The sequence below is a fragment of the Camelus ferus genome, chromosome 21, assembly GCF_009834535.1.
Source record: "Camelus ferus isolate YT-003-E chromosome 21, BCGSAC_Cfer_1.0, whole genome shotgun sequence".
Classification (NCBI taxonomy): Eukaryota; Metazoa; Chordata; class Mammalia; order Artiodactyla; family Camelidae; genus Camelus; species Camelus ferus.
The window spans coordinates 28,201,408-28,228,694 of NC_045716.1; the positions used below are offsets into that span (position 1 = coordinate 28,201,408).

Below are 27,287 nucleotides of genomic sequence, written 5' to 3' on the forward strand. Positions count from 1 at the left end.
ACACACACACACAATGGAACCCTACTCAGCCATAAAAATGAAATCTCGAAACCTTGCCATTTGTAACATGGATGAACCCTGCGGGCATTATGCTAAGAGAAATAAGTCAGACAAAGACAGACATCGTATGATCTCGCTTATATGTGAGATCTTAAAAAAGAAAGAAAGAAAGACCAAGCGTGTAGACACAGGGCGCAGGCTGGCGGTTGCCAGCGGCGGCGGGTAGGGGGCAGGCAGAACGGCCGAAGGGGGTGACAAGGTACACACTTCCAGTTATAAATGAAAGGCACGCAGATGTGATGTTCAGCATGGCGAGTGTATCGCAGACTTGAAAGTCGCTAAGAGAGTAGCCCTTGACAGCCCTCATCCCAATCAGAAAACATTGTTGCTGCTAGGTGTGGGGACAGATGTTAACTGGACGTACTGTGGCGATCGTTTCACAATATACACAAATACCGAATCATAACGTTGTGCACCTGAGACTAACGTAATGGTACACGTCAATTATATCTCAAAAAAAAAAAAAAAGGGATTAAAGTGCTGACCCGGGCTACAGCTTGGAAGGACCTAGGAAGCATCTTGCTGAGCGAAAGAAGCCAGTCACAAAGGACCACGTGACGTGCGCTCACTCTCAGACGAAACGTCCACAATGAGCAAATCTGTAGAGACAGAAAGCAGATTAGTGGTCGCCAGGGGCTGGGGGAGCGAGGAGTGCGGAGGACTGCTAACAGGCCTGGGGTTTTTTTAGGGGTGATGAAAATGTTCTGGAACTACAGAGAGGTGATGGATGTTGCAGTAGCTGTGTGAATGTGCTGAATGCCACTGACTTGTTCTCTTTAAAATGGTTACATTTAGGTTATGGAAATTTTACCTCAATAGAGAAAGAAAGCTGAGTTTGCAGGGGAGGGGGGAGATTCCACAGCGCCCCGTGAGAGGCAGCAGGGCCCCACAAGGAATGAGGGAAGGCCAGTGAGGCACAGAGCCAGGGGCAGGCCCAAGAGGGACCCATAGAAGCCATGCCCAGCCCGCCCAGCCCCTGTGGTCTTAGTAAGATTAAATAGGGGCTAATAAGGTGGATGAAAACCTCGCAGCCCTGTTTGCTGAGGGCTCTCCGCTCCCTTCATCTCCTAGGTTCTCTCTGTCGTCCCAGAGATGGATACCCCACTTTACAGATGAGAAGAGTGAGGCTGGGGGAGAAGAGGTGGGAGGGAGAGGGGGGTTGGAAACCCAGGCCCGTCTGACTCCAAAACCTCTTGATGTGGGGGAAATTCCGAAACACCTCACGTGGCAAAAGTTGCTGGGTTCTGTGTCAGTAATTTACCCTCAGGAAGCAAGCTCAATGGGCAGCTGGTTCCCTGCAGCTGGGAGCTGGGTCTGACTTTATTGTGTGGTTTACAGTCCCTGGAGCCAGCCAAGGCTGTGAGGGAACTGGCCGAGGGTGGCGGAGGTAGAGGAGAAAGATGGAGGAGGACAGGGACACGGAGGTGTTCACCACCGGTGCTCAGCCCTGGGTGCTGTGCAGGGTCCACGCTGGTGGCTCCAGGCCATCACACCCACTCTGAGCCCAGGACGCTGGGAGGAGGAGACGCTTCAGGACTGTGGGCGGTGAAGCCAGCTAGACTCCCAAGTCTGCTTGCGTCCCGCCACCTGGCCCGGAGTGATGCTGAATGGGTGTGTCAGTTACCTATTGCTGCATAACAAATACCCCCAAACTCAGGGGCTTAAAACCACACACCAGTGTCATTAGAAAGAGAGAGAGAGGGAGAGAGAGGGGAAGAGGCCAAGATGGAAGCCCCAGTCCTCTCACAGCCTAATCTCGGAAGTGATACCACACCCCTCCTGGTGATGCTACTTGTTAGGGGTGAGTGACTGAGTCCAGCCCCAGCTCGGGCAGGAGAATGAAGTCCACCTCTCAGGGGGCAGAGAATCCAAGAATTTGTGGACATGCCTCTAACCCACCACAGCAGGTGACCTTGCCTGGTGACCTTGCCCTACTCGGGGGTGTGGTTTCACCGGGGCACTGAGCCTGGCTGATGTTCCCCGAGGAAGCAGAAGACACAGTGGACTTGGAGCCTGAAGACCTGGCCCAGCTTCTCACCTCCTGCCACTTCCCGGCCGAGCGTCTTGTGCTGTTTGTCTGAAAACGACCATAAACTAATACTGTCAGGATGCAGGACAGGGAAATAAGCCAGGAGCAAGCACGCAGCGGAGCCACCTGCTGCACTGCCTTTAACATGACGGAGAGTGCAGGGATCAGCGGAGAAGAGCCCAGAGTGTTCCATGAGGGGAGGGAAAGAAGGGATTCCAACTGTGTGATACTCTTCGTGTAAATTCCGTATGACACGGGTGCACACGCGGTAACTCAGGGCTGGGGAGACGGAAAGGCTGGGCTGGGGCTTCAAGTCTAACTTCGATCTCCTTGAAATACACTGCAGAGCAGATATGAAGAAGATGCACATGTGTTCAGTCTGGGTGGTGGTACACAGGGCCTGGTACATGCTGAACTCGTCGTAATTTACACCCTGAGTCTGTTTTGACAGCAGTGGAGCTGCTGTGAGGATGCTCTGGGGAGAGGGGGTGGAATGCACCCCCACAGGTGCTAACATGCTGGAGACCCTGGGGTCACCACGCCCCCTGAGCCGTGGATGCTCGCGTGTGCACACACACGCATGTCACTGAGTTGCTGATACGGGAGGCGGGCCTGTCAGTGTGTAGTAGGGCCTGACTCCGTCTTGGATGCTGGACTGCTGGCGAGTTTTCAGCCTCGCCCCTCTGTCTTTCTGTCCCACATCAGGGCAGCAGTAGAAAGCTGGGGCCCCTCCTTCAGCACAGCCGGAGTTTCCCACCATGCAGGCTCCTCTCACTCAGCCCCGCCCCCAACCACAGTAAGACCCAGGCCTGTCTCCTTTCCCTGCTCCCTCAGGCCCTTTTGACCTCCTTGGGGGGCCACCCTGCTCTCCCCTGAAAGCCTTATCATGGGTGCGGGCACCCCTCCCCCATCACTCCGGGCATGAGCCCCAGCATGGTGGGGGGCCTGTCTCTCCAGCCTGGCCACAGCACACTGGCACCTGGGGGCTCTCAGCCCCCGATTCAGGAAGGTCGAGACCAGGTGAGTCAGTGATCCGTCCGCACATTGGCATCTTCCTCTGTCTCCAGGGACCTGGGACCCATCAGGTTGGCTTTCTCCGTGCTCAGAGCTCTGTCCGGCCCCCCCACCTCCCACCCCACAGCTCTTCTCTGGAATGGACTCTCTAAGTCTTGGTGGGAGAGAAGAGAGAAGGTGGGCAGCTCCCACTGGCGGAAGGCGGACGCCGGCCTGGGCGGGCTGTCTCCCTCCTTGGCCGTCAGTCCTCACGGCTGTGTAGCTCCCGGAAGCGGCCCTGAGGCTGGCAAGGGAAGACCGGGGGCACTGACCCTCTGAGGGCCCCAGGGCACTGGCAGTGGAACTCCTCAGCGGTCCATGGGACAGAGGGGCCCTGCGCACCCTATTTTCCACGGTGTCTTAGGTTCCCTGAAACGCGGTCCACGTTGGTAGTGACGTGTGGCCCGTGACTGTGCGCCTGTGTGACAGCCTGCGCATCCTGAGGAGCGGCTGTAAAACGACCCCGATGGTTTGCTGTGAGGAGGGACGTGGAGCCCGTGACACTGACGTTTTGGGCTGCAAAAATGGCCCCGAGTCAGCGAATTCACGTGGTTCACACAGAAAGCAAAACTCTACAAGTATTTTGTCCCCCAATCCCGCCTTCTCCTGGAATACAATTGTTTGTTCATTTGTTCCCCGAGCCCAGGGAACGCCCAGGCTTTGCGGTGTCTGGAGGGTGGAAACCCAGCGTGCGCGCCCAGTCCCCCTGTTCCCAGAGCAGGACCGGCGGCGGGAGAGCGGGGCCGCGGCACTGCACAGCCGCTCCCCTCCAGACGGGGTCTCCCTCGGGCCGCCGTCCTCCCCGGTCCTGCTGGCAGCCGCAGGCCTGGAGGCCGCAGGAAAGGCCCCCACCCCCCCCCCCCCCCGCGCAGGACTCGACCCTGCCGCCTGGACCTCCACCTCTCTGGGTGGGTCGGATTTGCTGGAATTGGCTGCAGCCACAGTGCGGCTGGACTGGCAGCTAATGGCAGAGATACTGGCTCCACGGGGAGGGCAGAGGCTGTGCTGGACGCAGGCAGCTGGCCAAGATGGCCTTCCAGCCCTGCCGTCAACACTGCCTGAGGCTGCGGTCGGCCTAGCCCCACCGAGTACCCAGCTTCCTGCAAGAGGGGCTGGCAGAGAACCGGAATGTGCCCGGGGCCCCCGCCATGGGAGGTGGTCCTGGACAAGGGCATCAGCACTGCCTGCCCTGGAAATGCAGAGTCTCAGGCCTCGCCCAGGCCTGCCGACCCAGAGTCAGAGCCAGGGGTTCTGTGTGTGGGAGGCTGAGTGGCGCTGTGACAAGGCGGCATCAGGCAGCGGCAGCAGGTTTGCAAAAGGCACATGCCCTTTGACCTGGCCAGGCAGCATCTGGGGGTTTACCCAAAGGAAGCAGTCAGGTGCACACAGGGAATGTCTGACCTCACAGCGTAGCACTCACCGTGACGTCCTGTGCCAGGACAGCGGTGTCCCATTCCTGTCATGTCTGTGAACGTGACCCTGGGAGGGGGCTGGCTGATGCAGAGGAGACAAAGCTCACGAAAGTCAGGGAGAGCAAGGTGGCCCCGCCAGCATGAGGAGGTGGAGTTAGGGGTTGGGTTCTGGCTGCCCACCAGCAGTGCCCGCCGCCTGCCTACGTGACCTGGCCATCAAGGTGGCGGCACCAGGGCATGTCCAGCACTGGGGGCCAGCCCAGCAGAGCAGGGTCGGCCTGTGTGACTGGGTGTCCTGCTCTCTGCTAGGAGCCTCAGGTACACTTGAGCAACCCCCCCCCCCCCACCGCCACCAAACTGGGCTGAGGCACACCCTTTCCTCCCTCCCTCCTGCCCCAGGGGCTCATACGGCTTCCTGGGGGAGGGGAGGGCCTGTCCTCCTAGCCCAGGCCCCCATTCCCACTCTTGCCGCCATGGCTGCCCCTGGCCAGCAAAGCCCTTGTCTGCAGCGACTCAGGCCAGCATTGCCACGGGCAGCCTGGGGCAGCCTTCTCTCTGGAACGTGGTGCTTGAGACCGAGGTGGTTGGGAATCAGGGGCAGAAGAGGACCCCTGCCTCCTGTCGCTGCAGCTATGGGAGTTCCCTGGTGAGGGGTTCCCAGCACCTCTCGAAGGAGCTGGCAGGTGCACACGTCCACACAGACAGGTGTGATGACTTCCCTACTGCAAGCTCCTGGGAGCAGGGCGACGGGGCACATACAGCCCAGCATCAGTTCACGCTGGGCCCAGAGTCAGCTGGCCCCCCTGCCTCCTCTCGGCCTGTCTTCCAGAGCCCCAGAGAGGCCGGCCTCTCCGGGACACCCTCACGTGTACCATCAGCTCTGGGTACAGTCGGGGACAGGAGTGTGTGGCTCAGGCCCTGGTCTCTCCAGGCACTTTTCTCCAGAAACACGTTGTTGGGGGTGGACGACACTGACCTCATTGGTTCAAATGCCCCCCATCCCCAGGACACGAGGCTCTCTTCGGGAGGGAAGGCTCGAGGACATAGAGCAGGAGACAGAGGGGGAGTGGGCAGTCATTGCAAAGAATTCACGTGTGTTAGTTAAGATCCTTTAGCAACACCACCAAAAGCATGAGCAACAGAGGGAGAGCAGATACACAGGACTGCATCAAAATAAAGACCTTTTGTGCCGCATGTGATAGATGCCTTGAAGGAAGTGGAAAAACAGCCCACAGAATGGAAGGATACATTTGCACATCATCTATCTGATGAAGGGCTTGTATCCAGAATACACCAAGAACACCCACAACTCAGTAATAAAGGTAGGAACTTAGAAAAGGGCAAAGGATCTGAATACACACTTCTCCAAAAGAAGACATACAAATGGCCAGTGAGCACATGAAAAGGTGCTCAGCATCGCCAGTCGCCAGGAAAACAGTGCAGCTGGTCCGGAAGACAGTCTGGCAGCCCTGCAAATGGCGAAACGCCGCCACTCCCAGTTTTATACCCAGGGGAAATGAAGACGTGCATATGTGTGCACAAACACGTGCAAACCAGTGTTCACAGCAGCGTGCTTCACAGCTGACAGAAAATGGAAGCAACCCAAAGGCCCATGAGCTGATACGCGGATAAACCAAATGTGGTCCATCCGTGCGACAGAATGCCACGCAGCCCTCGGGAGGAATGGAGCGCACCCGCTACAACGTGGCTGGGCCTTGAGATTATGAAAGAAGCCGGTCACAGAAGGACTGTGTTGTAGGACTCCCTCTGTGTGGAATGTCCAGAACAGGCAAATCCATGGAGACAGAAAGCAGCTTGGGGCTTGCCAGGGGCCGGAGGCAGGGAGGATGAGGAGTACCTGCTGGTAGGCACTGGGCTTCTTCTGGGGGTGATGAAAAGGTGAAATGACCATGGAGATAGCTCCCAACTTGATGATTATATTAAAAACACTGCATCATACGCTCTAAGTGTATGTATTACAAGGTGTGTGGTTTCTATCTCAATAAAGATGTTTAAAAAAATCCTTCTGCAAATGCCAGAAAACCCAGCTCAGAGTGGTGGGCACAAAAAGGGAATTTGTTCACTTCTGTCCCCCAGGCAGTGGGTAAGTTCAGACATAGGTCTGCTCTTAGGGACCGCCTGATTCAGGAACTAAAGCAAGTTCTCAGCACCTGGCTGAAGACTGAACAGGCAGGCTGAGAATCGGGGACAATCTGAATGTTTCTGCCAGAGCACACAGCCCGGCACGTGAAGGGGCGGGGCGGGATCCCGAGGCCAGCACCCCTGACTGCTAGGCCAGGCGTGAACTCACCTGGCCCGGCCCGCACACCTGATGAAGCCGGTCTGCGCTGGTCCCGGGCTCCAATCCACTATTGTGACTTCTGGATTCACCTCCCAACTTCTGAGCCTCTCTGCACGGACTTTGATCCTTGACACACCCACGGATGCACAGCAGCTCAGCCCCTGCCCACAGCCCTCACCCAGACCCCACGACTTTCATCTTGCTCTTTGATGAACCAGGAGATTCACGAGCCCCTTCATGCCAGCAACCCCCTCCCGCCAGCTGCCCCGCACACACCCTCTGGCTCGTGGACTGTGGGGATGGGCGAATCCCATGCACAGCAGGATGCACGGCAGGTGAGGAAGAGGCAGGAGGAAGCCACTGGCTGCCTCTTTCTCATGAGGTCTAATCACACTCATGAGCCCTGGGGGGCAGAGCAGGAGGAGGGAGCAGAGAAATGCGATCCGGCTGGGAAGCGTGTCTCTGAGTGTCTCTCTGCCTCCGACAGGTCACCTGCTGAGCAGGAAGTGTGAGCTAGGCCTCTGTAACCCTCCCACCCCTCTGCCCACAGACTGTGTCCCCAGCCCGTGTCAAACAAGGTCAAACACAGATCGAAAGCAGCCCCAGTGAACAGCACCTCCGGGCTCCATGGTTCACTTCTGTGACAAGCTTCAGTTCAACCAATGTTTAGGGGACGCCGACCGTTCATTCATTCGTTTGTTCATTCATCATTTACTCAAAATGCAACGATCGCATTCCTGGAGCGTGCCAGATATCACGCTGGGCGCGGAGCGGGAGGAGAGGAATCCTCCCGCCTTGCCCGCCTTGCCGTGCTCCCCCCGCCCCACCTGAGTGGGTGAGACCATGAATCAAAAGATAACCCCATGGCAGAGTGATATATGCTAAAACCAGAGGAGCCCAGGTGCTGATAAAGCTCAGGGAAGAGGCACCTGCCTGGCCTGGGCATCACTGGGGAGGGATGTTTCTGGTGAGTCTCGTGAGTGAAGGAGTGCTCCTGGTAAAGCAATGTGTACACACGTTCCAGAATACAGAGACCAGAGGGTGAAAGTGTTGTTTTTCATAGCCCCAAACTGGAAACAACCTACCTGAATGTCCAGTTACAGGAGAACAGATGAGTGACGATTGGCATTTTCACACAATGGAATATTATACAGCTACGAGGACAAAAAAGCCCAGATTCAAACAACCACATGTTAAGCACAGTGTTGGGCAAAAAGGATGCACGCTGTGTGACTAGTATAATTCTGGTCACATGGAGTTCAACAACAGGTAAAAGTCACCTCCTGCGCCTAGGGACACATATACGCAGGGGGTAAACTATAAAGGGAAAAAGATGGTGGCAAACTCAGATTGCCGGCTCTGTCTGGGGGAGAAGATTATGACTGGGGAGGGGCACGCTGTGGCTTCTGGGTGCCGCTCATGTTCAGCTCCTCGGCCTGGGTGCTTGCTCTTGGACATAGGCTCCATGACCGCTTGTTACCATGGGCAGATACATGGCTTGACACAGACAGCAACTTGTCTTCCCCAGGGAGGGGACATTCACACGCTTGAGACAAAAAGTGTGTTAGCTGCATGCTTTGCTGTGGGCTGCTTGGGCTCATTTCCACCTTTGGCAAATGACTTGACCTGTCCAAGACTCATGTTTCCTCATCCATAGAGCGGGGATAATAATAGTAACAGCCTCATAAAATTGTAGGATTAAGTGTGATAGCAAATGACCAGCACAGAGCCAGAAACACAAATGTAGTAATTAATTGTGGTCACCACCATCATCACCACCACCACCACCATCATCACCACTATCACCACTGTCATCATCATCATCACTATCATCACCACCATCACCACCACCAGCATCATCAACATCATCACAACTATCATCATTGCCATCATCACTATCACTGTCACCATCATCACCATATCACCAACACCATCCTCACCACCATCAACATCCTCAACATCCTCACCACCACTATTGCTGTTGTCATCATCATTATTATCATCACCATAATCATCACCAGCACCACCACCACGATGATCACCACCATCACCATCACCAACATCACCAACAGCATTATCACTGTCAACATCATCACGATCATCACCACCATCACCACCATAATTATCATCATTGCCATCATCACCATCACTGTCACCATCATCACCATCATATCACCAACACCATCCTCACCACCACCAACATCCTCAACATCCTCACCACCACTATTGCTGTTGTCATCATCATCATCATGACCATCATCACCACCACCACCATCATCACTGCCATCACCATCACCAACACCATTATCACTGTCAACATCATCACTATCATCACCGCCATCATTACCATAATTATCATCATTGCCATCATCACCATCACTGTCACCATCATCACCATCATATCACCAACACCATCATCACCACCATCAACATCCTCAACATCCTCACCACCACTATTGCTGTTGTCATCATCATTATCATCACCATCATCGTCACCAGCACCACCAACACCATCATCACTGTCATCAACATCATCACTGTCATCACCACCATCATCATCATCACCACCACTTCCTCTTCTTTTCCTTTTGGCTAATTTGTCCAAATCTATTCTTCATTATCCTCCTCTTTCTCCTTCATTCCTCCACCTCTCTCTTCTTCATAACTGTTTCCATCTAGAAATTTAATGACCCAGTGACAGTGTTCCCTGGGGTCATAGATAGTTCTAGGTCTTGGTAAATAAGGAAGTGAAATTATGCCTGCCATTTTTTAACTCTTTCATTCTTAATTTCAAGTCATCTGTCCCACCAACAGAACACACATCCCAATTTTTGGCTCGGAATCCACTTGCTCTAACTTGCACTAGAAAAGCCAACCAGGCCTTCTTCCTGCTGTCACAAGGCAGGACCCTGACTACAGTTGACTGGGTCGGGAATGGACACCTGACTGCAGCTGACCCGAGCTGGATCTCCCCTAGGAACCAGGATACACAGAGTCCAGATTATTGACTGCCAGTGTTGGACTGACTGAGAGGTGATGGAAAGAGTAGACCACAGCAGAGAAAGCTGGTCTCTGGAGAGCAGAAACATAAAGCAGACAGTAGGAGAGACAGTGGGGCCCAGGGAAAGAGAGAGATTTGGGTTTTGGCTCTCTCGTTCTTCATTTCTGTCCAGAACCTGCTTTTGCCTCCGTCCTCAAGGTCGGAAAGATTCTCCTCTGTTCCACTAAGTTGCCACATTCTCATCCCTGCTGGCCTATTATTTGCAAAAAAAAAATTTTTTTTTAAATGGATCTCCCCCTGCCTGCCCCACTTATTTAGTTTGAACAGATTTATTTTCAAACAAAACTTTACATTAGTAATCTAAGTAGAAAATCAGTAGCATATGATATTCTCAGATGGAAACTAAAAATGGATACAACAAATAATAACAGATAGAAACATCAAAAATTAAATCATGAAATATAAGGAAAAATAAGCCTAATTAACTTACAAAGTGCTTATCTCAGAAGTGCAAATTAAAATCACAATGAGATATCACTACACAGTCCCTAGAATGGCTAAAATTAAAAAGACTGACATCACCAAGTGTTGGTGAGGATGTGGAGCTACTGGAACTCTCACCCACTGCTGGGGGAGTGCAAAGTGATTCAACCACTTTGAGAAACTAAATACTAAAATCAAATACAGTTGACCCTTGAACAATACAAGTTTGAACAGTGTGGGTCCATTTAAAAATATGCAGATTTTTTTCGACAGTAAATACTACAGTACTACACGAACTGTGGTTGGTTGAATCCATGGATGTGGAAATGCGGATACAGAGGAACTACGGATAGAGAGGGCTGATTATAATTTATTGATTTTTTTTTGACTGTATGGAGGTAGCAGTATCTGCAAATCCTGAACTCCCAATTTATCCCTCCCTACCCCCTTTCCCTTTGGTAACCATAAGTTTGTTTTCTATGCCTGTGAGTTTGTTTCTGTTTTGTAAGTAAGTTCATTTGTGTGGGGTTTTTTTAGATTTCACATACAAGTAATATCATATGGTATTTTTCTTTCTTTTTTTGGCTTATTTCACTTAGTATTATAATCTCCAGGTCCATTTGTGTTGCAGCAAATGGCATTTTTTTTATGGATGAGTAGTAGTCCATTGTGTGTGTGTGCGCACGCTGGGATACTTCTTTATCTAATCATCTGTCGATAGACACTTAGGTTGCTTCCATGTCTTGGCTATTGTAAATAGTGCTGTTTTAAACACTGGGGTGCATATATCTTTTCCAATTACAGTTTCCTCTGGATATATGCCCAGGAGTGGGATTGCTGGATCATATGGTAACTCTATTTTTAGTTTTTTAAGGAATCTCCATAGTGTTTTCCATAGTGGCTGCACCAAACTACATTTCCACCAACAGTGTAGGAGGGTTCCCTTTTCTCCACATCCTATCCAGCATTTATCGTTTGAAACTTTTTTTGTAAGGGAGAAGATGGTAAATATTTTAGGCTTTATGGGCCATGCGGTTTCTGTTGAAACTATTCAACTCCACCACTGAGGCTGAAAGCAGTTGCTGCCGTCTGTAAATAAATGGTCATGGTTGTGTTCCAGTCACACTTTGTCCATGAAAACAGGCAGTGAGCCGTATTCAGCCCCTGAGCTGTAGTTGACATGACCTCTGCCGAGCTTAACATAACAGCAATCATCTGTTTTGTTCACAAGTTGAAATTATGATGGAAACAACCTAAGGGTCCACTGATGGATGAATGGATAAAGAAAATGTGAGATACATATAATGGAATACTATTCAGCCATAAAAAGAATGAAGTCCTGCCATTTGCAACAACATGGATGGAACTTGAGGGCATTATGCTAAGTGAAATAAATCAGACAAAGACAAATATCATTTCGTTTCACTTATATGTGGAATCTAAGAAAAAAAAAAGCTCATAGACTCAGAGAACGGATTGGATTGGTAGTTGCCAGAGGGGGCAGGTTGGGTGGAATGGATGAAGGGGGTCAAAAGGTACAAACTTCCACTTATAAAATAAATAAGTCATGTACTGCACAGCCTGATGGCTGTAGTTAACAATACTGTACTGCATGTTTGAAAGTTGCTGAGAGAGTAAATCTTAAACGCTCTCATCACGAGAAAAAATAATTCTGTAACTCTGGGTGGTGACGGATGTTAACTAGTCTTACTGTGGTGATCATTCTGCAATGTATACAAATATCCAGTCATTATGTTGTACACCTGAAACTAGTACCAGTATGTCAATTACACCTCAAAAAGGAAAAAGAAATTGGAACTATGACAAGGCAAGGTGGGGAAAGCCCCGTGCATGGGGTCTCGGCTCCATGCGGCATTAGCTGGGATGGCTGGACGGGAGCTGGGGGACCTGCTTTCAAAATGTTGCACTTACAGGATTGTCAGCTGGTGCTGGCTGTGGGCTGGAGGCCCCGCTTCTCTCCTGCTGCACCTCTCCACGCCCTGTTGGGCTTCCGGACAGCATGGTGGGCTGGTTCCAAGCTCCAGCATCTCAAGAACACAAGACAGAAGCTGTGTCACCATTCATGCCCTAGCCTTCAAAGTCACATTGTGTCACTTTTGGTGTCAGCATCACATGCGAAGAGAGCGTGAAGAAAGGGAGACCTTGATGCAGGCACCTCACGGTGTCAGGGTGACGCTGAGGACAGGCGGGAAACTAGATTGCAGCTCAGTTCTCTGAAGGAAACACACAGGCTTCCGTGGAGATGAAAGGGGGGCGCTCTTTACATAGGGAAACCGGGGAGACTTTCTGGAGCCAATATGGGAAACCTTCCTGGTGATATGGAGAGGGATGCAGGCAAGGGAAATCGCAGAGCACACACCTGGAGGTGAAAAAAGCCACAGGCTAGAAAACCCGACAGCTCGGGCTGGAATCCTGCTCAGTCATCATTTTCCCTTTGGCCAGGCACTTCACCCAGCAGGCTCCAAGTTGGTCTTTGTAGAAGGTGAGTGTGTACACCCAGCTCACCTGAGGAGTGCCCAGGAGGTCACTATTGTGAGCTGTTCACCCCAGAGCCTGGTGCACAGAGCCATGAAATTCCGCATGGTGGCATGGCTTTTTGTTTTTTCTCCCTGGCTTTTGTTTTGAGAGTGCTGGGTGGTACTGTGTTTATAGCCTTGGAGAGTTTCCTCCAAAATGAAATCAATACCGCCAGCCCTACTTTATAGGAGAATGATTTCCAAATTGCACAAAATGAATGCCTCTAATATCTGCATTTCAGAGAAGAGAGTCTGTTGCTGCTGGAGCTAATCTGACCCAGCACCAGAGATCGGGGAGAGTCATGGGGGGTGTGCATTGGAATTGCCAGGGGGGAAGGGTATGCATTAGCCAGAGGTAGGAGGTGCTGACCAGTAATTGCTTGGAACCAATCACCATTTCCCAATGAGATCTCAGTTGCAATCCACTGCATGTGTGAGGAAGGGCTGCTGAATCAGCAAAAAGCGGGTTGGAAATAAAATGGAAGAAAGTGCACAGTGTCCAAGAGAAATGGCAGTTTTATGTCAGCAGAGTTGGGGGTGGGGGAGAGCAGGCTGAAGGCTGGGTGTCCCATGTAGGAACCTATGACCTTCTCCTAATAACACTACTTCCCACTTCTGAATGCCTACCAGGATGGATGCGCTCAGCTCAGCGGAGTTCTCACGGTAACCTGATGGGAACTGCTTTTGTGCTCTTCTTATAGATCAGAAAACTGAGCTCAGAGACATTACGTGACTGCCCAGAGCCACACAGCTGCCGGGCCCTGGAGGAAGGATTTGAACCTGAATCTTGAGGAGAGTCTGCAGCCCTTTTGCCTACACATTCACAATATGTAAGTTTTCATTTACACCAAACAGTCCCAAGATAGTATTTCACATCATTTAAAGAGATGAAATAAAATAAATAAAAACCGAAGGAGTCTGGTTAACACCCAGTGTGGACCAGGGGGCGGAGCCCCAGAAGTGCCCTGCGCTGCAGGGTGAGAAGGGAATTGCTCCAGGTGTTCTGGAGAGCCATTTGGCAACTTCCATTAAGTCCAAGATGTGCTGGACCCAAGAATTCCACCCCTAGGCATTTAGAAAACCCTTCCAGGTGGCAAAGGGAGACGCAACCTAGGAGGTGCACTGAATCACTAACTGCAAATCACAAAGCAGAACTGAAAACTCCCTACTTGTCCCTCTGGCAGGGGGGTGGGGGTGGTAAGGAAAGGACTGCCCTTTAAGGAGGGGGCTTTGGTGCTCAGGAGGAGACAAGAAGTTGAACGTGATCTCTGGGAGAACCAGGAGGGGCTAGTTTTCCAGTGAGAGTCAGTTTAGCCAAAGGTGGGAACAGTGCAGGCAGGAGGTGTGAGCAGGGCACCGGCTAATGGGAGGCTTCAAACTGCACCTCTTCTGGAACCCTAAACCTCGGCTCCAAGACCTGGCTTGCCATTCCTGGCTTTGCTCCCCGAGTCACCCCTGCACTCCAAGGAGCCGGGACCCTCTGCACCTCCCCCACGTAGCACTCGGCTACTGCCAGTTGCCCAACACGTTCCCGGAGAGGTGGGAACTCCAGCTCCTGTCTGCCGATTTATGGTCCAGGAAGTGCATTCCGAATTGGTCCCAGGATACTCGGATCCAGGAATCAAACACCGCCTCTTGCGGGTGGGGGGTGAAGTATGTGTGGAGAGAGACCAGGTAACGCCAGAGTGGCACCCCACTTTGCTCCCCCAAAGCGCGACGGCTGCCGGGATGGGGGTACCTGTTGTCGGGGCGCAGGGGAGGGGCGGCACTTGGGTGTCTTTCCTCCAAGGTATGTGCGTGCGGCTGAGCTTTCTCTTAATTTATGGGGAGAGGCCAATAGCCAAATACCTGCTTTCTGAGGCGAGCACCCCCCTCCCCCCACGCGTGGACCCAAACTGCCTGTAAGGAAAAACAGATCGTTTGTCATAGAGAAAACCACCTGTGGTCCTCCAAGAGCTTCTTCAGTCGAGTCAGGGCCAGGCGTCGCAGACAGGAGCCAGGCGCGAGGGGCGAGGCGCCGGGTGAGGGAGCCGAAGCGTGCGGGGCGTCCCCAGCCCGCCTTGGGCCTGCTGTGCGGGGCTTCACTTCGCAGCTCCCGGGAGGGGGCGGAGAGGGCCCTGAGTGCTTGGCGCCTTCCCGTTACGCAGTTCCTGTCCCTTTAAATTCAAGTCCCGGGAAAGGGGGCGCTGGGGCGCCCCGGCTGGACCCCTATTTCCTGGCCGGCCGCAGCAAGAGGGGACGCGGGGCGGGCGGGGCGCCTGGAGCCCCCGCCCGCGCCACGCGCCCCCCGCCAGGCGGGGCAGCTCCCCTCTCCTGGCCGCGGGCGCGCCGGGGGCTGGGGGCCAGGGCGGGGGCGCGCGCGCGGGCGGGGCGCGGGGTGCGGGCGCGCGCCGCGCCGGCCCGAGAGCGCGAGCCGGGCCCGGAGCGCACGCCGCCCGCCGCCGCCGCCGCCCGACCCGCCGCATTGCTGCTGCCGCCGCCGCCCGGCCCGGCCCGCGGCCCCCAATATGGTGCAGCCGCCCGCGCCACCGCCCGTGCCGCCGCCGCCCGCGGGCCCCGCCGCCGCCCTCGGGCGCCCGCAGCGCGGCAGCCGCAGGTGGGGGACTGCGCCCCAGGCCTGAGCGCCGCCGTCCCCGCCTGGCCTGCGCGGCCAGCCCGGCAGGCTCGCCTCCGAGGGGCACTTGCCGCTGAGGTGGAGCCGTTTGCACCAGACGCTCCTGCTCCTGCCCCCTCCCTCCCCCTCCCCTCCCCTCCCCCGCCCTCCTCCCCTCCGGTCCTGTCTCCAGCGGGAGCGCGAGACGCTGGTCAGGCTCCGCGGCGCAGCTCGAAAATGAATAATCGCCCCCAATTGACTTAAATTCCACCGAAGCCGGCGCCGCGGCCGCCCGCCGCCCGGGATCTGCTCGCTGTGATTTTTGATTTCTCCATTCTTCCTTAAAAAAAAAAAAGCAAAACAAAACCAGCCAGCCAGCCAACCAAGACTCCGGTTTGTTGATCGCCTTTTTTTTTTTTTTTTCACCGTTTGCGGGATTTGCAAACCGAGTTACATGCATGTCCAGTGGGGGTAGGTTTAATTTTGACGATGGAGGGTCCTACTGTGGAGGCTGGGAGGACGGCAAGGCGCACGGCCATGGCGTCTGCACCGGCCCCAAGGGCCAAGGCGAATACACCGGCTCGTGGAGCCACGGCTTTGAGGTACTGGGCGTCTACACCTGGCCCAGTGGCAACACGTACCAGGGCACTTGGGCGCAGGGCAAGCGCCACGGCATCGGCCTGGAGAGCAAGGGGAAGTGGGTGTACAAGGGCGAGTGGACGCACGGATTTAAGGGGCGCTACGGGGTGCGGGAGTGCACGGGCAACGGGGCCAAGTACGAAGGGACCTGGAGCAACGGGCTGCAGGACGGCTACGGCACAGAGACCTACTCGGATGGAGGTAGGTGCGCGCGCGGGGGCTGGCGGAGGGGGACCCTCTTGCCCCTTCTGTTTATCTCTGGGGAAGTGGAGCTGCTCCCTCCAGAGGGCCGTGGGCACCTGGGGCGTTTCCTGGGGCTCCCCGGAGGCCACAGCAGCCTTGGCTACAGGTTGCCCTGCTGCCTGGTGGGGGACAGCGCCCCTGTGCCAGCTGAAGGGTGTTGGGGGCTTTCCAGGAGCAGTGCCAGGCCCAGGAGCCTTGGAGCTGAGCAGAGTGTCAGTGCATCACCCAAGAGCAGGCCAGAGACCTGCGGGAAAGGCCAGACAGGGCCCACGGCCTCCTCCAGGGCCCAGCAAGGGCGCAGAGGGACTGGAAGAGGGCCCCCTCCCCTTGCTGGCAAAGCTCCCTGGGTGTCGGCCTCTGGGAGTCAGGCCCCAGGACTGCTGCTTGTTTTCCTGCGGTGCTGATGGGCCTCCCTTAGTCCTGATCAACCCAAGCCAATGGAGAGAGCGGCTGGGAGAGCTAGAGGCGGGGGACGAGAACCCAAACCAACACAACAAGGCAATAAACTTCTAGGTGGTTGGACGCAGGCTAGCACTGTCAGGCTAGCACTGTCGGAGCAAGCTGCTGGAGGGAGGGAGGGAGGCCCAGCTGTTTAGGCCCAGAAATCTCGCCTTTCAGTGGCTGAATCATTTTCACCATTAGTTTAGGGATGCTCTGTGCCTTCATTCTAAGATGCTACCACATTCCCGGCTGAGCCAGTGCCGGAAGCCAGCGTGTTGTCTGCCCGCTGGCCAGGCTGTAAGATGATTTCTGTGCAGGGAGCCTTGGCTGGCTTTGCAGCTGCCCCCAGTCCCAGACACTCCAGTGTCCACTCCACCATGCATCCGAGAGGTGTGGAGCACTGACTGTTCCTGGAAGCCAGACCCCAGACAAGTCTGCTCTCCAGACACCCCCTCCCCTGTCTGGAAGCTCATCCTCAGAAGTGGCTCCGTGCCTCCCTCTTGGCGGCTGGGTGATTTTTCAGACATGGATGCCTGGGAAAGGAGCAGGGCACAGCAGGGACTTGTGTGCTTCTGCTGGGTGTAGAAAGCACGAGCGGACAGACGTGTGGTCTCCTGTCTGCTCGCTGCCTCTGAGTCCCATGGAGCAAGTGCTAAGCACCTGCTCCCGGCCACATCCAGGAGTGAAGGAGGGCTGGAGAGTAATTGTTATTTTGGCTTATGCAACTGAGAGGCAGGGTTCGTTATTCCTCCAAGGGGAGGAGGCGTGGGGGGCAGTTAATTATATAACGCTCCTGCCTGTCAAAGCCATGGCGCCCCAGTCCCAGGCGGCCTCTTCTGTGCTGTTGTTGTTTTCCTGGAGTGGGTTGGAGAGCTTCCCTGACCCTGGGGCACTGGGGCCAGGCCGAGCAGACGGCCCTCCCTGGATTCTAGGCCGTGGGCGTGTGTGTGCGCGCGCGTGCGTGTGCAGGCACGGCAAGGCCCAGGCAGCAGATGTGGGTGGCTGAGGTGGGCGGCCGAGCAGCCTGGCACTCCCAGCTGGGCTCTTTGGGAGCCCAGGGGCACCTGTCCCCGGGAGCTTTGGTCAGGCTGCCCTGCAGATCTGTCTATCCAGAGGTGCTCCCAGCTATGCCCGAGCATGGAGCGTGGCTTCTCGGTCCTGTGCCACTGACCTCGCTCGTGAGCCTGGGAGAAGAGGAGCCAGGGCTCCATCTCTGTGGAACTCTGCAGAGTATCTGAGATACTAGTCGGCCCACCTTTCCCCAAATCTTCAGTGGCCCACAGAATTCTGTGCTTTGTTCAACAAATATCTACTGAGTGCCTTTGGAGCAGGTGCTCCAGACTCTGGGAAAACAGCAGACAGACACCTCTGCCCTCAGAGAGCCCCCATTTCAGAGGGAAGGGTGGTAATTCCGCATGAGTACTCTGGGGAGGAGAGGATCTGATTCTGTGGTGGGCCATGAGTCTAGGGTCTGACGTGTTGATGGGAGACATGCTTCTCTCCTTGGGTCTCCCTGGGTTGACACCCTTCAGTCTCTATCCTTCATTCAATCAGCGAAAGCACTTCCTTCTGCCTCGTCTTGCTTGAGTTGGAGGGGAGGGGATCATGTCCGTTACAGATGGGCACGTCAGAGCCCCCAGCCTTTGGGGCAGAGCCAAAGGTTTGGATCCCCGACCTCTCCAGGGTGGAGTCCCTTTCCTCACATCACACCACCTGTATGCTGCCCAAGGTGGGCACACAGGTGCAGGGGGCCAGGCCGCCTGCCGCCTTTTGGTTTGCGATAGGACAAGACAGAAAGTTGAACTGACCTTCCCGGCCTGGGATAATCAGGCCCCGATATCTGGGACCACTATTCTGGAGCCTGGTCCCCACCTCTCCCTAGGAAAGAGGGCACTGCTGAGAGTGCTTGCCCTCAAGCAGTCCATCAGGCGAGCACAGCCAACGTGGGTTGTTGTAATCCACTGGAACAGAACAGTGGGTCTCTGCACCTTCTTCCCGGCCAGCTGGTGGGCGGGGATGGGTCATGTCTCAGAGCAGGCAGGCAGAGCTGTGGTGAGTTGACGGTCCTGACTCCAGTCCTGCTTTTCCTTTGCACGAGGGATGGGCGTCAGCAAAGCTCCCCACCTCCAGCCACGCTCCCAGTACTGACTTGGGGAAACTGCGATTTTTACGAATAGAGCACAGACGACAAAGGTATTCTGCTTTAGCTGGAGTTGGTGTGGAGTCCACTTCAACTGGGGGCACTTCTGCCAACTCCTCCTCCTCCAGATTCATCCTCCCCTGGGCGCAGGGCACACATCGCTCATTCAAGTGAGCTGAGCGGCTTCCACAGTCTGCTGGGTGACCCCACAGAGACAGTGAGGCCTGGGGGCACAGGGGGCAGGAGCACATGCTGTGGAGTTGACAGCCATGGGACTTGAATCCCAGTGGTGCCTTTGCTCTGCTCTGCGACCTTGGGCGAGTTACTTAACTTCTCTGAGCTCCTGTTTCTGAAGCTGTACTGGTAATAACAGCTGTGAAGTAGGTGGGGATTGACTGAGGTGGTGTACATGGCTTTGCCAGGAATAGAGTAAATATGTGGTATTATTTATCACTATTTTATTATTATAGTTCACATGCAGTGAATGTCCCTTATAATGATCGTTGTTAGAACCAATAGCCAGACGTGACAATGGTGATAATGAAATGATCATAGATGGCAACATCAGACACTTACTGCGTGCCTGGCAGGGGACAAGCACTGGCATAATGACAGCACTTAATCTCTGTACCCCTCCTTCCTCCCGTTTCCCACTTTGGGAAGCAGAGGCTCGGAGAAGCCAGAAGACTTGCCTGATGAGCACCGGGCGGCACCAGGACTCATGCTCAGGACTGCAATACCAGAGCCTGTGCATCTGTGTGGAACCCCTCTCTCTAAACTCTCTTGTGCAAACTTCCCTTCCTCTTCCTCCACACCCATCCCTCTCCTCTGGGTGCAGCAGCCTAGTTGCAGGCAAACACACATGGGCAGACACCGCACCCTGGTCCTCCTTCCAGTCCTGCCGAGACATACTGCCTCTTCTCCATTTGCCAGACCCCTGCTTTGCTGCACAGGTAAATACTTCCTGCTGGTGCCCTGCACAAGGGATCCCTGGGACCAAAAGTTACCACCGCCTCCCACCCCCCCCCCCCCCGGCAAATAAAACCCTCCCACAGCCCGAAAGCTATGAGTCATTGCACACACCCGGCCGCTCCTCCTCAGATACAGATTCCCTTCACTGGCCCAGATCCCTCGGCCCACACCAGTCACACACGCCCACAGTCGAAATTCAGATCCCCCGGCGCCTGCGTGTGCACACACGCACCGTACACCTGTCACCCAGAGACGTTTTCCATCTTGTCCCCCTAAACACAGCCATGTGCACCCTCCCAGCTTCGTCTGCTTGCCAGGCACTCCAGACCCTAGGACTCCTGCCCCATAGCAGCTGCCCCTGGAAAGGGCGGGTGCCAGCTGGGGAGCAGGGCTCAGACACAGGTGCGGCTGCGGCTTCGTTTCCACTTCAGATGCAGTTGGTGCCTCCTTTAATCCAAACAAAATTCATGACCAGTTGGGCACACTTTTTGTGTTTGGCCATGAACTTGTGAAAAGTAAACTCTTTTCTTTTTTTTATCCAAATGCTCAGTTTAGGAGGAAACAGGCCCATCGCCGAGGATATTACCCAATAGGAGCTCGTTTCAGAAACAAAAGGCAATTGGAGATAAAAGCACCTCCCCAGAGATTCTTCCAGCTCCTTTGGGGAGGGAAAAGGCTCCATGAGGTGAAAGGAGAGGGGAAAGCAAATAACTAGTTCTTTGTTGCCAATAATAGCAGAGAAAGAAGTGTTACTGAAAACTCCCCTCACCCAGCACGGCCCTGGAGTGATCTGACGTACTTTATATTAGGAAGCCTAACTCGGCTGGTGAGGAAGTGAGGCTCAGCACCCTCCGAAAATAGCCATCCACCAGGTAGCTACTGAGTAGCCCTGGCTGAGGCGAACAGTTAATGCAGGGAGCCCAAGGAGCGGGGGCTGCCGGCCTGAGGACACCGCGGAGAGGAAGACCCTGGGGGAAAGTGGTGATGGTGGCAGTAGGGGGAGGGCCAGGAATAGACACTCCATTTTTCTTCAAGTCACTTTTCCTTCCTCACCTCCCGCCAGGCCTCCACAACTCTAAAGACAGCCAGCTCTCAGCCATGAGCTGATAATTCTGTATAAAACACTTCTTATGTCCTTAAATGTCAGCAGGATATTAGATTTGTGAGCGCTGGAAGGAAGGATGACGTTTGAATTTTCCACGGTGGTCCATCCCCTCTTGGATTCCGCTCCCACTTTGTAGTTTCCTGGCTTCTGAAAGGCCACATGGTTGGTGAAGGTGGTGCTGCGTGGGGTCCTGGCTTTGCCAAGCAGGCTCTGTGGACTAGAGCAAGGGGCCAGCTCTCTTGGGTCCACGCGTCGTGTAGGAGATGGGAACGGCCTCTTCAGCACCTTGGAGAGCGCCCACAGGCGCTGCCCCGGCTGCCCGGCGCCCGCCCCCCTCCGGTTCCCTCCCGGCACCTCCTCCCGCCAGACCGCGTCTGCCGCCCGGCCTGACCCTTCCACACTCGGCCAGCAGAAGTTCGCCTGCTCCCACTCTGTCAGTGTGTGGGTTCCAGACGCCAAGAAACGCCACTGGGGGTGTTAGCCTGGTTTCTCACCCCAATCCTGTCAGTCTTTTTTTGAAAAATTGAGTGCCTTCTAGGTGTTTCCTGGTGAACCAAGAAAACATTCCCCAGAGAGAGGAGATGGGTTGTGGGTGGAGTCCTTCAGTCGGACTCTTAGAAATAAAACCTGAGGTTTACTTCTGCCGTGGGTTGTGTGTGCTCAGTTCCCGCGGGGCGTGCGGGGGGTGAAAGTGCACACCAGCGGCGACAAAGGAACAGCTCTGTCTGTAGCAGCCTGAGGGAAGGCTGTTTGCCACCGGTCTCTTTAAGCTGGATCAATAGATTAGTCATCTAGACCAGCCCTGCCCAATCCGCGTGTGGCTGCTTGAATTAATGACAACGGAATGAAATTTAGAAGCACACTGCCTCTGTCCCACTAGGCATGTTCCAAGTGCTGAAGTGCCACTTGTGACTCATGGCCCCCACATTAGGTGGTGCAGAGATGGGACGTTCCCACCATCACGGGAGTCCTCTTGGACAGCACTGGTGTGGCTTGTAAGAGCTGTGCAGAAAGGGATGCGTGTCAGTCGCCACTGCGTGTCCAGTCACTAAAGTAGTGCCAGCATACGGTGGTCACTCCGCAGGTACTTGTGGAGTGAATCAACTGTGCAAATGCAGTAGCGTTTGGCAATTTCATTCACCATCATCATTTCATACGTCCATCTCATCGCAAGAACTTAGAACTGGGCAGTTAAAGGGAAATTTTGAAACTCTTTAAAGCATCACTGTTATAATTCCCTGGCCCAGTTTTGTTTGGTCATCAGCTCTGTCGTTGCTCATAAGAGGCTCTGCCAGCTTTTTACGTGAGTAAGATGGATGGAGCTGAATACAGTGAATAATGGAGTGATAACGTTCTAATGCCGAGAAGCAGTCCTGACCGGGAGACATTTCTGGAGCACTGTCCAATGAGCAGCGCGCGTTGTGACGTGCTAGGAAAGCAAGCAGGAGAAGCACCCTCTCGTCTGCCCACTTTCTAGTGGTCCGTCTTCCTCTGCGTGATTCATTCAGTCATTGAGAAGCATTTACTGAGCTCCTCCTGTGTTCCTGACATAAAACTGAAAAGCTCAGGTCCACTTTCAGTGAACCAACCTGGAAATACGTGCTGAGCCTGACTCTGTCTTAGTGCATTTGGGCTGCCGCACCGTAGACTGGGTGGGGCCGGTGTGGGGAGCTTACCAGCAACACTCCTTTCTCCCTCTTCTGGAGGCTAAGTCCCAGACGGAGGCTCTGGCAGGGTTGGTGTTTGGTAAGGACCTTCTTCTGGGGTGCAGACAGCCAGCTCCTCTGTTCTCACACTGGGGGGAGGGACAGAGGAGCTCTGGGGGCCTCCTCTATCAGGCGCTAATCCAGTCGAGAGGGCTCCACCCTGTGACCATATCACCTCCCAAAGCCTGCACCTCCTAACACCATTACACTGGGGGTTAGGGTTTCAACGTATGGATTTGGGAGGACACAAACGTGCAATCTATAGCACTATGAATACAGTGCATAGTTTGCACTAATGTAGGCTGTTGGGGAAAGAAATAAGCAAATAAATACAAGAAACAGGATAACATGACTTTTACCAAGAAGAAGCCGTAGTCTGGATGCAAAACTAAAATATGTGAAATAATTAGGGGTTTCTCAGACCAGGCTTTGGGGATCCCAGGGGGAGGCCGCAGGAGAGTTCTGAGAAGGGAAGGCAGAGGTGTGTGTGTTCTTGAGTGAGCAGTAGCGGGGTCCCAGGAAGGCCCCCTGAGCCAAGTCTGAGTGACAGTGGGCACCGTGGCCATCGCCCCAGCACCGAAGCTGCAGACTTGGAAGGAGGCACTGCCCTCTCACCGGTGTCTCCTCAGCCCCTGGCAGCCAGTGGTCTGCTCTCCATTCCTGTCACTTCTCATTTCAAGAGCGTTCTACGCACGCAGCCTTTTGGGGTCGGCCTTTGTCGCCGCTGTGATTCCCTGGAGACCATCCAGGCCGTTTGCTGTTGTGTCAACAGCTGGTTCCTTTCACTGCTGACTGTGCTCCGGAGCGGACGGGGTGTTGCTAACGTGCTCTGCCGCTGTTGAGGGGCCTCTGGGGTGGCTCCTGTTCGGGGCGGTTACGCTGGCTTCTGCAGACTTCCACGTGGAGGCTCTGTGAGAATACAGGTCTTTGTTTCTCCGGCATAAGTGCCCAGGAGTGCACTGGCTGGGCCGTGTGGCAGTCGTAGGGCTGTGTTTGGATAACTACCCTGGCCGCTGCGTGGGGAAGGAAAGGGGGGCCAGAGAGGAAGCTGCAGGCCTCTGGGAGGGGGTGCCGGTGTGCCAGGGAGAGGGGATGATGGCCTGGACCTGAGTGGGGAGAGAACCAGAACCCCAAGACTTTGGAGGTGGGCAGAGCAGGCAGGCAGAGCCCAGGACAGTTAGCGCCCTGGAACTGGGGACAGAGGGGATGCTGGGGGAGGAGTGGGTGGGGCCAAGAGTTGCATCTGGAGCGTGTTCGTTGTGAGAAGCTGCGAACGGCCATGCAAGGATGCGGTGGGAGTTCTGAATCTGGATCTAAGCTGAGCATCATCCGCTGGAGGTGGAGCTGGAAGTCAGGAGAGAGGTGGTCCCTGGAGGAGCCCAGGACTCAGAATCGGGCAGAGGAGGAAGGGGGGAGCAGGCAGGGAGGAGGGTGCAGATGGGCTGCGGGGGCGGACGTGCCGGAGGGGGTGGCGGAGGACAGCAGGGGCAGAGAAGGGGACTCAACTCCTGCTTGTCCCAGCCCTGTGGCTACCATTTTTATCCATTAGGTCATCTGGCTGTCCCACACCCCAGGAGGCCAGGCCCAGAGAGTTACTGTGCCCATTTTACAGACGAGGAAACCAAGGCCAGGGGATAGAGGGACTTGCCCAAGTCATGGGGAAGGTGGGGATCCCCGAAGCCACAGAACCACACAGCACAGGGCTGAGTTCAGACCCCAGCGCCTCCGTTATGAGCCCGCATGGGGCGTCCTGAAGTTCGTATGTGAGACCAGGTGATGATTCCTGAGCACAGGCCCAGTGCACACAGATGCCCCATAAATAAGCTGTTACTGGTGTTGTTAAAAATCCACTAGCAAACCCCAGGGGTAGATTAGAGCCCCCGTTCTGCGTGTCACTGCTTTTCCCCACTTGTCCTTATCATCTCGCAGACATGGTTCCCTCTGAAGTCTGCACCCTAAGAGGAGACAAATGCTGTTGTCTTCATCGGGACACAGTTACATCCCCTAAAATCCACCCTTTTAAAATGTACAATTCAGTGATTTTTATTATGTTCACAAGGTTGTGCAGCTGTCACCACGACCTAATTTTAGACCTTTTTTTTCATCACCCCAAAAACAAACCCCGTTATGCATTAAGCAGTCACTCCCCATCGCCCCTTCCCCAGCCCTTGACAACCACTAATTTGCTCTCTGTCTCTGTGGATTTGCCTCTTCTGGAAGTTTCACGTAAGTGGTGTCATGCAGTGTGTGGTCCTTTGTGTCTGGCTTCTTTCACTGAGCGTACTGTCTTCAAGGTTCATCCGTGCCACGGGTATCAGAACTTCATTTGTTCTAAAGATTGAATGATATTCCGCTATATGGATAGACCACAGTTTGTTTATCCGCCCATTGTTCGATGGACATTTGGGTTGATTCCTCCTTTTGGCTGTTGTGAATAGTGCTGCTGTGAACATGTGTGAGCAGATTTTTGTGTGGATTTATGTTTTCCCCTCTCTTTGGCAAATACCCACGAATGGAGTTGCCAGGTCGCATGGGGACTCTCTGTTTCACCTTCTGAGGGGCTGCCTGACTCTTCTCCAGAGCAGCTGCACCCTTTTACATTCCCATCAACAGTGTCGGAGGGTTCCAGTTTCTCCACATCCTCTCCAACATCTGTTATCACCTGTCTTTTTGATGATGGCCGTCCTGGTGGGTCTGAAGTGGGACCTCCCTGTGGTTTTGATTTGCTCTTCCTTCATAATTAATGACGTTGAGCATCTTTTCATGTGCTTATTGGCCATTTGTATGACTTTGGAGAAATGTCTATTCAGGTGCTTGCCTACCTTAAGATTGGGGGTTTTTTTTGTGGTTGAGTTCTGAAGCTTTCTTATATAGTGTAGATACCACAGTGACACACTGCAGCGCCTGACTTCCTGGCCACCCCAGCATGCCTCGCTGGGTGGTGGATTCCTTGAAATAAACTGTAGGTGCCTTTTTCTCGCCCCTAGAGCACGCAGCACGGTGTCAGACACTACCGTAGGGGCTCAGGAAACATTGGGACCTTAGCCCACTGGCCAAGTGGTCACGTGGTCCTGTCCACTTCTTAGTGAGGTGGCTTTGCTGGGCTGCATTTAGGGTCTGTTTTAGCAGCAGGGAGAGAAGGGCATCTGCAGTGAAGCTGGGACCCACACAGGTGTTCCTGAGCGCTGACTGTGCTGGACGGTGAGCTGGCCCCAGGATAGCAGGGCACCAGCAGCCCCAGGGCGGGGTGTGCAAGCACCCGTGTCAGTGGGGTGAGGGAGCTGGGGCCAGGTTAACGGGGTCCTCTGGGGCATTGGGGAGGTCTTCGGGGGAGTGACTTTCCCACGGAGGCCTGAGGATGGCAGGGGTGAGGCTGAGGAGGTGTGGGAGGTGCACCCGCATTTCTAAGCATCCAGAGGCAGAGGGAGCAGGGCCGCTGGGGAAGCCTGGGAACCAGCCTGACTGAGGCTGTGCCGGAGCACATGGCCTGACCCTTGGGTCAGCACAGAACCAACCTGACTGTCAGGAGAAGCAAGAGCTAGGAGGTAACCACAGGGGACCGCCAGGCCGGAGTCTCCCTGGGACCCGGCATCTCTTGCCACACAGAGTGGGGACTCATGCTCCCTGCACGGGGCTGACGGGCCATGCCCACAGCGCAGGGTCCCACCTGGAGGAGATTAACTATGGGTCCCCGAGAGAGTGCGACAGGGCTAGAGCAGGAGCCAGGGTCTCCTCGGGGCTGGAGGCTGCTGTGCGGACAGTGACCACGGGGCGTCCACAGAGTGTCCTGCTAGCCTGAGGCCTGAGCAGGAGGGGGAAGAGCAGGAGCGTTCGCGGGGAGACAGAGATGGACAGAGGTGGGCAGGGGAGAGAGACAGACAGACAGAGGCAGAAGCAGGTCCCTGAGAAAGAGAAAGAATTGGGAGTGGAGTGGGGGGTGAACGAACCCTTTCCTGCTGTCAGGGGCGCCTGCATTATTTCTCCCTCCGCCCCTTTAAGCAGCCGCCCAGCGCCCAGCCCCTTCCATGCACCTTCCCGTTGAGTCCAGCAGCCACCCTCTGAGGCGGGCTGTCCTCTCGCCCAGAGCAGCCTGAACCCCTACCCTCCATCTGCTTGAGATGCCCCCTGTGAAATCCTGCAGGAGGAGCCCAGGCCTGGGACCCCCAGCCCACCAAGCTGCGGGGTGGGGTGTTGTCAGGGCTAAATCTGAGCTGATGCCAATGAGCTCGGTACCTCGGCCCCTCCAGAAGGCCAGCAGACCCCCACCTCCAGGCCCTCCCCTTCACCCATGGTGGCCAGAGAGGGGAATTCCTGTGGAAACACCCAGATCTCCCGTGGGGGTTGTGGAGGCCAAGGCCCAGGAGCGCCTGCAAGGGGACAACCAGCGTCCCTCCTGGCCCTGGGCAGCAGCGTCCTGGGCGCCCGGGTCCAGCACAGCTCAGAGCCGGCATCCGGGGTGGGGGGCGGCAGGGGCAGGTGCGGGGCTGCGGGGCTGCGTGTCCTGGGCCTGGTCCAGCCCGTGGCCGGCCGCTCTGGCGTCCGGCAGGGTGGGCGTGAGGCTCTTCCTCCGC

General features: G+C 55.0%; 1 protein-coding gene and 1 long non-coding RNA gene across 2 annotated transcripts in view; one reads left to right on the forward strand and one right to left on the reverse strand.

Moving 5' to 3' along the window:
* Window positions 1-9,319: 9,319 nt before the first annotated feature.
* LOC106729102 lies at window positions 9,320-15,190 on the reverse strand. The gene is made up of 3 exons (XR_004314082.1): window positions 14,817-15,190; window positions 12,273-12,388; window positions 9,320-10,110 (listed from the first exon to the last, which is right to left on the reverse strand). It is a non-coding gene; the product is annotated as an uncharacterized LOC106729102 (long non-coding RNA).
* Window positions 15,191-15,367: 177 nt separating this feature from the next.
* Window positions 15,368-27,287, forward strand: part of JPH3 (junctophilin 3) — a 71,905-nt gene continuing 59,985 nt past the window's right edge. The window contains exon 1 of the mRNA XM_032464518.1: window positions 15,368-16,310. Within this exon, the coding sequence (XP_032320409.1) occupies window positions 15,929-16,310 (382 nt within the window). The 5' untranslated portion in view covers window positions 15,368-15,928. The remainder of the gene's footprint in view (window positions 16,311-27,287) is intronic.